Source organism: Macaca nemestrina, chromosome 7 (assembly GCF_043159975.1).
Source record: "Macaca nemestrina isolate mMacNem1 chromosome 7, mMacNem.hap1, whole genome shotgun sequence".
Lineage (NCBI taxonomy): Eukaryota > Metazoa > Chordata > Mammalia > Primates > Cercopithecidae > Macaca > Macaca nemestrina.
Genome location: NC_092131.1, coordinates 175,416,283 through 175,428,570, shown reverse-complemented (window position 1 = coordinate 175,428,570; position 12,288 = coordinate 175,416,283). Strand labels below are relative to the sequence as shown.

The following is a 12,288-nucleotide window of genomic DNA, read 5'->3' as shown; positions in this document are numbered from 1 at the left end:
GGCCACTGCCAATCAGAACACCAACACACCAGCCATGGCCCCCACAGCCTCTGAGGGAAGGAGGGGCCCCTGAAGGATGGCTCCATGGAGCTCCGGATGTGCGGGACCGCTGCTGGGGGAGGGTGGGACGGGCCAGTCCGTTTTCCTGGAGGCTGAAGCCCAGCCCCTCACTTCATGCTGGACAGAGTCATGTGTCCAGATTTTGTGTGTCCTTGCTTACGGTGCACTGGGCTTATACCACCCAAGAGCTGGTGAGATGTCTGCAGGACATCTGCTCCTGGAATGAGGATCTCCCTGAGTTGGAATCCTGGCATTGGCAAGTACTCGGCCTCGTGACGGTGGGCAGGTGACTTCCCCTTTTTTATCCCCCGTTTTCCTCAGCTCTCACAGAGGGCCTGTTAAGAGATGTGCGGTACAGGGCCTGGTCCACGCGGCTGGCCAACTCCACAGGCATCTCCTTCTCCGGCCTCTTGACAGGCCCCTGCAGCTTTAACTCAGCACCGTGCCTGTGCTTGATGTTCTGATGAAACGCTTGTTCTGATGAGTAAAGCTCATGAATGGTCCTCTTTTTGCTCATCCACGGTGAAACAAGCTGTCCTCACTGGGCAAAACCCAGAAGACTGGTTCAGAGCCATGGGTTAGCAAGAAGCCGCGGTGCAGCCACCTCTGCAGGGGATTCGCCCTGCGTTCACGGGGTCATGGGGAATTTGCTCAGCAGGGGCCTCTACAGGCTTTTGAGCGACATCACAGTCAAGATCCCCTTGGATGGAATTTCAAAGCTGAGTCCAAACGCTGGCTGGCTGTAGGGGTCCAAGCTGTGCAGTCTAGGAGAGTGAGCCCCCCGTGCCACAGCATTTCATCCAGACAGGGGCAGATGGTGCCCACCGTCCATATGGGCAAGGAGCTCAGCACCAAGCGAGCACGGTCATTCCAGCATGACTGGAAGGCCTGCCACCCTCTGTCCTGCCTCCCTCCTCCAGCCACCTGCCACCCTACCCCATGTACACCTGGGCTCTACCTGAACAAACCAGCTGGACGTCACCCGTTCCCCTTCCCCTAAGTCATGCGACCTTAGAAAGCTCCTTACGTTCTCTGAGATGAAAGTCAGTCTTCTCATTTGTGAAACAGTTGAGAATATCAACCTCCCCAGGTTGCAGCTAACTGAAGATGTTCTCTGTCCCTTGCTATTAGAGATCAAGGGTGGTGAATCCTCTGGGGCTGCCCTGCCGGAAGCCTCGTGGAACCTAAAACACCCTGAGTGGGTTCTGTCCTCCCAGCCTTTCCCCACGATGCCTCACCCTGCGCCCTCTCCCCACAGCGCAGCGTCTGGCCAGGTACCAGGAGGCTGACTCGGAGGAGGAGGAGGTGGTGCCCAGAGGGGGCTCGGTGTCCCAGCGCGGCAGCATCGGGAGCCACCAGAGTGTCCGGGTGGTGCACCGAACCCAGAGTACCAAGTCCCACCGGCGCACGGGCAGCCGGGCCGAGGCCAAGAGGGCCAGCATGCTGTCCAAGCACACGGCCTTCAGCAGCCCCATGGTGAGTGTACGGGGCCTCCTGCTAGGGCGCTGCCACGTCCCTTCCCCATTTTCACCATCCCCTCCGCTCGTGGAAGGTGTCCGTATTTAATCCTACAAATACACTGTCGCTGGGCGGCTTGGCTCTACTCAGCAGAAGCTTTTCTGGCCAACACTTTCTCTCCACCGTTGTCTTTTCCAAGACACTGACGGGGCCCCTTTGCCACGGCTTCTAAGGCTGGTTGATTGCTGGCGACTCACCCAGAAAGGGTGACAAAGAGGAAGCCGGTGCTGCCAAACGAAGCAAATAAAAACCTCAGGACAAGATGACAACCGCTAAAAAGCAAAGCCAACCCCTCCCGAGGGAGTTTTAATTAGACGAGCCCAAATCCATAAAATACTTTCTGCCTGGCCTTGTCAGCCGCCCAGACATGAATGGACCACCCTCATCCAGCAGGGAGAGGCGCAGAAGTGAGCAATGACCTCTGAAAGAGGCGTTCACTTCCGACATGTTTCACCAGCACAGCGGAGGGGAAGAGTCCCCCTTGCTCGCTCCGTGGTGGCCTCATTCTCTCATGTGCTCCTAAACCCACAGAGAAGCTGCCATCTAAATAGGGGTGATCTAGAGTTTTGGACGCTGTCCCCTCGGATGGGGGCTCTCACGCTTGGCAGGAGGGAGGCTGCATTGGAACGAGGTTTCCTGACGGCATTTTTCAATATGAGTCAAGAGTATTTAAAGTATTCAAACTTTCTCGTCTAGCAATTTCGCGATTCAGCCAAGGATTGCTACATGTGGAAGTTTATCAATGTGTAATTTACATCAGCAAAACTGAAAGAAATTTAAGTATCCAGTGATAAAGAGGTGGTCAAATAAATGATGACATGTCCATTTAATTGTGTTTTTAAATGATTTTTAAAAGCCTGGAAAACTTCAGACAATTAATAATGCTTTGGAGATAATGGAAACCACCAATATGTACATAAAATATTTTGATTATGAAAAATTTAAATGTAGAGTGAAAAGACTAGAGTGCAATGCTGAAGCATGTTTTTCACAAAGTAGATAGAAGTTATGTATATTTGTGCAATTAAAATCATAAGTAATTTACAATTATAAAACGACATATATGTATATTAGAGATGAAGTTCTGTTTACAGCTTATGATAAAATCAAAGCACCTTAAATAGTCATGCCCCAAGACCCTCGGCAGACTACTGGGTGGGACTCACTGCCAGCCTCCCTTTCTCCCCAGGAGAAGGACATCACGCCTGACCCGAAGCTGCTGGAGAAGGTGAGCGAGTGTGACAAGAGCCTAGCCGTGGCGAGGCACCAGGAGCATCCGCTGGCCCACCTCTCGCCCGAGCTGTCTGACGTCTTTGATTTCTTCATTGCACTCACCATCTGCAACACAGTCGTCGTCACGTGCCCGGATCAGCCACGAACAAAGGCAAGTTCTGGAGGGTCCCTGAGCTTCACCTTGACCTTGACCTTCTGCACTGTGGGCCATGGTTGTCAGTCCTCCTGAGGGCAAGCGCCCGGCCCTTTCCTGCAGCAAGTGCTCTTAGCACATCCTGACCTAGGGCGGATGCAGCGGACACTTCATACTGAGCAACACAGCGCTGTGGTTCTGCAGCGTCGGTCCCGGGCTGCGGTGGGCAGGGGCTGGTTGGGGCCAAGTGGAAGGGGACAGCCCACCTGAGATGCCTTCTGAGCCTGGGAGGGGAGGGACACAGGGCAGCCAGCTAGGCCAGCCTCAGGTAGGCAGGTGGGTATGTGGAGGCCCTGCCTGCCTGGGTCCTTCCTTCGCTGCCTGGCCTGGGGCAGGGCCGGAGGGAGGCTGCCCGGGACAACCTCTCTGAGCTTCAGGGTCCCAGATCCACACAGGAGAGAGGACAAGACAGGCCGGGGCCCAGCTTCTGGGATGAGGAACTTGCACGTGGACCCTGACTCTACCAGCCATGTAGGCGGAGACGCATCGGCCTCTTCCCTGTGCCTGGGGTGCCTGCCTGGGCCGTGGGGCCATGGGGAGGATTTATGGGGGCATCGAAGATTGTTCTTCAACGAGAAGCAGTCGAGAATTGATCAGAGGCTACTTAGGATACTAGAAATATAGCAATGCTCAAATTGGTTTTGGTTCAGTCTGACATTAAGGTTTTCTCCCGAGAGAGGAAAGGTTGTATATGTGAAGGCTCTTCTATCACCCAGTGCACCCCAGAAAGCCCTGCGGTGGGCTAGGCAGTGTGGGGGGCACGGAAGCGATATGCATATGGAACCAGGCAGCTTTGAATGTTTGAATGGGGTGGGTGTGTGTCATAGACCTCCCAGCTCCCGACTCTCCCAGGATCCCTTCCCAGACTCCTGGGTCAGCCCTTGGAGTAGGTTCCTCAGCAGGTGATGTGGGGTGAACAAGGTGGCCTGTATTTTCTCTGCTGCGGCAGCGTGTCTGGCAGTACCTGGACCCGGTGACACCAGTGGACAGGCCTGCCACTCAGAGACCAGCAGGCTTGAGGCTTATGCTGGCAGCCCTGGGCTGGAGCTCCTTCCCGGAGCCACATTTCATCTCCTGGCTGCCTCAGCATCTCCCATCTGGCCTCTGGGCTCTGCCCTCAGCATTAAAAACCCTTCTGGTGTGTATCCCTGCAGAAGTGCCCCTTTTCGGGTTAGACCCGCCTGACAGATGTTAAATCAAGGGTGAGAGACCACAGCATCATTGAGGCTTATGCTGAAGGTTACACGACTTGAGTTCCACCTAGGGAACAGCCTATCAATCACCCACACTCAGGCTGCAGGTAAACATGTCTCTGGGTGCATTTCTGTTCCCATATATTGGTTGGTGAGCGCCACCTTCGAGGACATTTGGAGCTAGCAGGGATTGCCATGTGGGTGCCTGTGTCTCCCAGCTGGCTATGTAGCGTATTTACAGTCATGGCAAGACCAAAGGAAAAGCACCTGTATCAAAATCTGGCTCTGTGCGCCTTGCTTTACCAAACACCTGACTTTTCTGGAGGCTGTTACTGTAATTCAGAACTTAGGATGCAATGGTAAAATTGCGGTTTTAAGAATTGCTAATTCAATATTTTGGTTGTTTTGACATTTGCTCTTTCAATAAAGAGCAAGAAAAAAACATGGCTCTGTTGCTCTGTCATTGAGCTTTTTGAAACTTTAACAGTTTGTGTGTGTGTGTGTGTGTGTGTGTGTGTGTGTGTGTGTAACTCATTTTGTTTCTTACTGTGGTGGTTAAAATATTGTTTCCATGTTTGGGATCCTCAATTTGTCAGTGTATTTAATGTGCTTAGAAAGATTATTTGGGGACTGGAAATGTGATTTGTATATTAAATTCTTATAGACATAATTCAAAGGAAGTATAAGCTGATGGTTTGTTAAATGGCTTTTTAATTGGAAAAAAAATGCCCAGTTTTGTGCCAGGCAGTGGTGAGCCTGCTCCTCTGAGCTGTTTTTTGCAAAGCAAGGGGACACTGTAGTACAGGGACAGCCCCAAACGAAGCCAGCAGATGCCACCAGCTGCAACTCCCCTGCATACATCAGGGCCTCCCTGATGGGCCCTCAGCAATCACGTTCTGAAAGAATGTTGCATAACCTTTGCTTAAGAGAAGTAGAAGAGGCCAGCGGAGGATCTCAAGGCAGGAATACTGTCTCTGCCTGCAATTTCAATGCATGCCTGAAATCTGGGAAATAGGAAATGTGTGTTCTGAGACCCCGTGGGGAAGTCAACACCATTGTTCCTCCAAGTGCCTGGAGCATCCTGTGGGAATCAGGGTGGGGCCTCTGGGGGACATAGCAGTTCCCTCACCTGCCTTCTGACCATTTGTCTTGCAGGTGAGGGTGAGGTTTGAGCTGAAGTCCCCCGTGAAGACGATAGAGGACTTCCTGCGGAGGTTCACACCCAGCTGCCTGACCTCAGGCTGTAGCAGCATCGGGAGCCTGGCCGCCAACAAGTCCAACCACAAGTCGGGCTCCAGCTTCCTGTCCACCCCGTCCAGCGACGGCATGCTTCTCAGGCTGGAGAGCCTGGGCCAGCCCACTTCGGCCATCACCAGCAACGGCTACAGCAGCCAGGCGGATGACTGGGTCTCGGAGCTTGCCCAGGAGCAGGAGCCAGAGCGTGAGCTGCGGTACGAGGCCGAGAGCCCAGATGAGGCGGCACTAGTGTATGCGGCCAGAGCCTACAACTGCGTGCTCGTGGAGCGTCTGCACGACCAAGTGTCTGTGGAGCTGCCCCACCTGGGCAGGCTCACCTTCGACCTCCTGCACACACTGGGTTTCGACTCCATCCGCAAGAGGATGTCAGTGGTGATCCGGCACCCGCTTACCAATGAGATCAACGTCTACACCAAGGGGGCCGACTCAGTGGTCATGGATCTCCTGCAGCCCTGCTCTTCAGGTACCCCCACCCCTGCCCAGCTGCACCCTGGCTTCGGGGAGGAAGTCCTGATAAATATCCCCACCCAATTCCTTCTCTTGAGTAAAGTGATTTTCATTAATCCTTTTCCAAAAGCAGTGCCCATCAAAGAATTGCACGGTTTCTTCAGATCACTGTTTGCCTGTTTGAAGGGTTTGGACTAGAAAGTATTCAGGGGGCTTCCGTGCCTGGACACCCCCACCTCCAAGAACTAGGGGGACAGAGGATACTTGGAGAGTGTCAGGTTTTAAATTTGAACGATGAAGGGTGAGAATCTAGATAGTAGCTCTGGAAAGCTTCCTGCCCTGTGGACCTGGTGCAGCTCAGAGATCCAGGCCACGGTTTGTGGGCTGCCTGGAGCCACGGTGGGGGCCCAGGAAGTGAGGGATGCCGGCCTCACCCACTGCCCTCTGTTCTGGCACTTGGGAGGGGAAGGGTCAAGCGCCTCTCATAAAGCGAACCTGGCCACCCACCTCTCCCTCTGTGCTCAGAGGATGGAGAAGTGCAGCCTCAGCTCCGGGGAACTGAGCTGGGTGGAGGTGAGGATGCTGCAGCAGCCTAGGGGCCCCACTGAGGCTCTACTGCCTGCCACAGGCTTCCTGTTTTCTGCACCCTGGAAGCAGCTCTGGGCAGCAGCTGCTGGGAAACGCTATCAGCCAGATGCTCCCTTCTGGAGCTCCGAGTTGGAGCTAGGGAGCTAGGGAGCACTTCACCTCCCACTGGCCTTTCTTGCCAGCATCTCAGTGCCCCAGGACAGGACCCCTGGCACAGAAGCCCAGGACCGTTCATGATGGAGAATTGGATGGGAGGAAGAGCTTCATACAGGAAATCCATGTCCCCATCACAGAGCTGTGACCTCCAAAAGGCAGCTGAGCTGAATCTGCAGATGTGTCTCTGAGAGGAGTTTGGATGACCTTCCGCGATGACAGCCATTGCGGGGCGAGATTTCGCCTTTCTCCTGCTGCAGGGCCTCTGCCCTGGAGTCGGCGAAGAATCCAATTCATGGACAGATTTTGAGTTCTAGGAAGCTGCTTCTTCGGAAAATGGATTCCTGTTTACATCCACACAAGAGAAAAACATAAACAGGGCAGTTATCTGAGTGATTTCATTCTACAGCAAAAAACTCTCTCTGTCTTACTCTACAACCTTGGGTTCAAGACAACTGAAGGGGTCCTGGGCTTCAGACTTCACAGCATGATGGGTGATGTCTAAGGGGAAGGCATGGAGTGGCCCTGGCATGTGGGGGCTGCCTGGCGCTGGCAGGTGAGGCCTGTCCCAGCCTGTAGAGCAGGGAGCCCTGTAAGCTGTGCGAGGAAGGCTGCAGCAGTTGCCAGGCTTGTACTTTGCTGGCAACGTGTTTTTTTACATGAGTAGAAAACCTCAAAAGCAGAACACAGACAAAAAGAACAGCTGTCAATGACGTGTCGCTAATACCATTAGCCATCATTCCATAAAAGAAGGACGAGATTTCACATCCACCCTGTCCCCCCCAAAAAATCACCAAGGATATCCCAGAAAACTGGATGCCTTTCGATTGAATAAATTTGGCATCATGACCTGCTCACTCTTCTACCCCTGCTTCTTGGTACCTTACCAGGGTGGATAGAGCTTATCAGGAGGCAGGGCTCCCCTCCCTGTTCACTGGCAGGCACTGAGGCCATGGCAGAAGGAGCAGTGGCGGCCTGGCCTCCACGGGCCCCTGAGTGAGCCAGGGATTTCCTCGTTCGTCTGCAAGTTGGGAAGGCCCTTGATGCCGGTTACAAGACCATCCACACTGCTCTCCTCTGACTCAGAATCGACCTCACAGTCGGGGTCGGGGAGCCCCTACCCAGGCCGGGGAGCCTCTCAGGCCCGGCATCGTCAGTGTGGCTTTGCTGTGGCTCTCAGGAAGGGAGCTTCCCATAACCAGGTAACCGCAGATAAGAAAAAGGACCTGAAATCCATGGCATCATGGAAAGGCCAGGTAATGACATTGTCACAGCTCTCTCCTTATCAAAACCATGACATTGATGGGGAAAATTAATCAAGGGCTTGCGTTGATCTCTGCCTTCCTCTGGGAATTTTCAAGCAGTGCACGAAGTCAGATTCGGATAAGGAAGATCTACGTGTCAACATTGGGCAGGTTAAGGTTCAGGAAGTTCAGAGATCCCAGCGGTTTCCCAAGAGAATGACTACAGGATGGCCCTGGAATCCCCTTGAAGTTACCCACCTGCGACCACCCACCCTTATGCACAGATCGTTTGCCTTTTACTGGGGGAGTGGTGGAGGGATGTGGACAGATGCAGACTCATTACAGAGGACTCACTGTGCCTGGCGATCACTCTGCCTGTGCAGGTCAACTTACCACCTACGTAGATCAATTTATCACCTGTGTGTAGGTGACAAACTGAGAGGGCACAGAGCTGTCCCACTCCGGACTTAATCTGATGCCCTCTTTAGAGGGCTCAAAACATTTTCACCAGAAGAAGCCCGAGTTGGCTGAGCAGGTAGTGGGCGTGACTGTATTACATCAGGAGGATGCGGCCACGGCTTACCTGCCCTGGCAGGTGTGGTGTCAGGCAACAAGCAGGGACTCCACCGCAACCCATTCTCACAGATCTCTGTTCAAATCCCAGGTCTACACTTACTGGCTGGGATGACCCTGGACGAGTCACTCACTCTTTCTGTGCCTCCGTTTCCCATTTACAAAGGAAATCACAGTGCCTACCTCTCATGGGAAGTCCCCACACGAGCCCCTAGCTGAGAGCCCTCTGTCACGTAGATGTCCAGCATCCACTCGGTACCTTCCCAAGTCTCTGGCTCCTTCCCGTTAAGATTCACTTGCTTGTGGTTTGGTGGCATTGCTACTTTGTGTGGTCTTTAAGGCGTAAACCTCAAGCCACTCTGCCATCTCCCAGAGCGAGGACAGAGAGTTGGCCTTAGCCCACTGCCTAGTGTGGGCCTCACACGTTGCTGCCATGCAGTAATCAGTACGTATTTTTTTTATGACGAGTACATGCATGTACAAGCAGGTACTGCACCTTAGTTTACCATTTTAATCAGATAACTCCTTGTTGGGGAAATATCGCTTGTAAAGCTTAGAAGAAATGGAAATATCACTTGGAACAACATTAAAACACATGGTAAAATCACGAAGAGAGGCTACCCTCATCCCTCTGAGGGCCTCTGCAGGGCTGCAAGCACTGCTCACCAGCTGTCTCCTGGTGGGGATATCAGGTGCAGCCCACTGCCAGGCGCAGCTGTCTCGGCCCTGCTGTGTCTGAGGTCGGTGGGCACCGGAGTCATCTTTGCAGACTGTGCCTGGAGCTGTGTGCTTAGACCCATCCACCCCCACCCAGATGTGGCCTCGGGGCTGCGGCACAGAGCTCTGTCCCCACCCAGCAGGGGGTGCCGGGCAGCACTGGTCCCGCTCCTGTGGGTGGTGTCACTCCTCACCCACGGAGCTGAGTTCCAGGCACAGAATTCCTCCTGTCGCCGTAGGGAGACGAGACACACAGGACCTGGCTGGCTGTGGAACATCAGAAAGAAGGGGCTGATATTGCATGACCATCGCCAAAAATGCAGTGTGAACATTGCCATGCCTCCAGCCTGAAATCAGCCACCCCCAGCGTCACTCCAGCAGGTGGAGAAGAGCGGGTCTGACTGAATGCCTCTGGGGATCCACACTCTCGTTCCCCAGTACATTCTCCTTCGGAGGTTCCCCCAGCTCCTCAGTGATGGTCTCCTTGGAGCTTGAGTTCTTCCCATCCTCTCCTACCCTCCATCAGAGTGTAGACAGATCCCAGCCTCCACAAGGGCCCCACCCTCCAAAGTCCAGCCTCGGTTTTCTGCAGTGACTGCTCAGTGGTAGGTGCAGCAAGACGTGTAAGGGAAAAGTCACCCAAGAACGAGGCGCAGATCTTGCCAGAAGGGGCACAGGTGTGTGTCCATGTCTGCAGGAGGGGACGACGGGCTCAGCCGCTTCTGCCTGGCAGGGCCAGGTGCTCCCTGTCACTAGGCCCTGTGCAGATGGCCCTGCACAGAAACACCCCAGTGTCTACCTGAGAAGCAGACGCCTGTGGGGCCATCTCCTCGTCTGGGGCACCCAGGGTCCCGAGTGGCCCGTCCCCCCTCTGTGGGCTCAGTTCGTTTCGTTTTTGGAAAGTGTGGTTAATCTCAGTGTCACACCCAGTACCACCACATGTCCCAGTGCACACCACATGTCGCCTCTGCCCGGAACAATGGGACAGCTTTATCATGAGTATTTCATTTCCAAAGCCCCTCAGATAGGCATGGCTTTGCTCGAAGAACAATCTGATTCTGGGAAAAGGTTATCTGCGTCTTCTAAGAGTGTTACCATCATACCAGGAATACAAAGATGAGTTTGAGCATCATCCTTTCAGGAAATGTAAATACCTAAAGCAAAGGATCCCAGGGCAGCTTTTTTTCTTCCCCATGATCAACTCCATAAAGAGCCTTTTCAGACTTTTTTTTCAATTGTCCCCTCATGGCCTTCTAATAACATAGATATGCTGTGTATCTGTTTATGTTCTATATGTGTACTTAGACTTTACATAGAAAGGAGTAAGATTCTTCCACCTCCAAGAACCAATGATCACTCCCTTGAAGGCTCCGTCACCCCCATGGAGAATGCAGCATGGCCAGGCATGTAAAAGCGTCTCTTACCAGGTCTGCTTTGTCAGGCGGTAGACTTCGATTAGCAGATAAGCCTTCCTGGGCCAGGGGCCTCATAACTGGTCAGTAGTGTTGCCAGATTTCACAAACAATGTGTATATATATAGAATGTCCAGTTAAACTTGAATTTCAGATAAATCATTTTTTAAGTAAAAGTATGTCTTATGCCATATTTAGACATCATTTGTTATATCTGGCAGTGCTACTTGTAAGGATCCTACCGTTCTGAGGATAGAAAGTGCACTTCCCATTAAGTAAGACTTTTCATTAACAGGAAGAACGTGAGCCTCCATTTAATAGGCTGGGCAAAAGGATGCCAAATTGCTTTTGATGAAGTTTTTATTTTCATGAGCTGATTTCAACAAAGGTTGTTAGAAACAGCCAAACATCAGCCGGACGCAGTGGCTTACACCTGTATCCCGGCACTTTGGGAGGCCGAAGTGTGCGGATGGCTTGAGCCCAGGAGCTTGTGACCAGTCTGGGCAACATGGCAAAACCCTGTCTCTATGAAAAAATAAAATAAACAGCCAAACATTTGCATATTGATGAGATTCTTTTTTAAACGTAACAGCTCATTTTGGCTTTGAATTCTATATGAAAACTTGTGCTGTATTCGCAAGTAACGAACAGACACGGGGTAAATCTCAGAGTGTCTGAAGATGGTTCCGCAGATGCCAGGTCTTACCCATATTTCTGCTTATTCTCCAACCTAGTTGACGCCAGAGGGAGGCATCAAAAAAAGATCCGGAGCAAAACTCAGAATTACCTCAACCTGTATGCGGCGGAAGGCCTGCGCACCTTGTGCATCGCCAAGAGGGTGAGTGGGGGCGGCCCCGCGAGGGTGCCTGTGCCGGTGGGCGCCCCGCAGTGAGCAGCACCTGGTGCAGCACTCAGCAATGGATCTCCCACAGGTTCTGAGTAAAGAAGAGTATGCCTGCTGGTTGCAAAGCCACCTAGAAGCAGAATCCTCCCCGGAAAACAGCGAGGAGCTCCTCTTCCAGTCTGCCATTCGCCTGGAGACGAACCTGCACCTGTTAGGTAATTAACTTGCGAGCCGCATGCCTAAGAGCAGTGTGGAGTTTGCAGGGGCAGCCCTGGAGGGGTGAGAGCTCTTGTCAGCAGCTGCTCCGCAGGCTGGCCTTGGTTAGGGAGCTGCCTGGCCGGACGCTGGTGCAGCCGAGGCGGGAGGGTGCTTGCCTGAATCTTCTCCCAGTGTCGTTTCTGTGAGGCACAGCTGCTGCCCGCCAGGCACCCCAAGACAGCAGCTGCCATGCTTCCCCTTAACCTGCTTTCCCACCAAAAATAGAGACAAGGAGTGAGGTTCCCGACAGTTGGGGGTTCAAAGGATTTTTCCCTTGGGAAACAGGGAAACTTTTGGAACCCAGAGACTGCTGCACTTTGCATCTTAGGAATGTTTCACGGATTCGAGGTGGATGAAAAGAACATGGGCTCATTTTTTTCTGAAATATGTCCACATTTCCTACTGTGTTCATCTTGGTACTTAGTAAATGCTAACTAGTATCAGTGATAAATGAAGATATTTTTTATGTTATTGCTTAATACTTAAAATATTTATTTTCCTATTTATTAAAGCATTCATTAAACTAGCTGAGTCACTGTATACGTGCTCTGTGTGTCCTCGAGGAGCTGGTGTTGAGGGTGCTGCACCCCCACCTCCA

At 52.6% G+C, this 12,288-nt stretch overlaps 1 protein-coding gene across 1 annotated transcript in view; it reads left to right on the top strand.

The window, feature by feature from the left end:
* Window positions 1-12,288, top strand: part of LOC105499078 (ATPase phospholipid transporting 10A (putative)) — a 185,792-nt gene that overhangs the window by 146,676 nt on the left and 26,828 nt on the right. Inside the window, exons 9-13 of the mRNA XM_011771496.3 lie at window positions 1,319-1,536; window positions 2,768-2,962; window positions 5,353-5,917; window positions 11,323-11,426; window positions 11,521-11,647. Coding sequence (XP_011769798.2) covers window positions 1,319-1,536; window positions 2,768-2,962; window positions 5,353-5,917; window positions 11,323-11,426; window positions 11,521-11,647 — 1,209 coding nt within the window. The remainder of the gene's footprint in view (window positions 1-1,318; window positions 1,537-2,767; window positions 2,963-5,352; window positions 5,918-11,322; window positions 11,427-11,520; window positions 11,648-12,288) is intronic.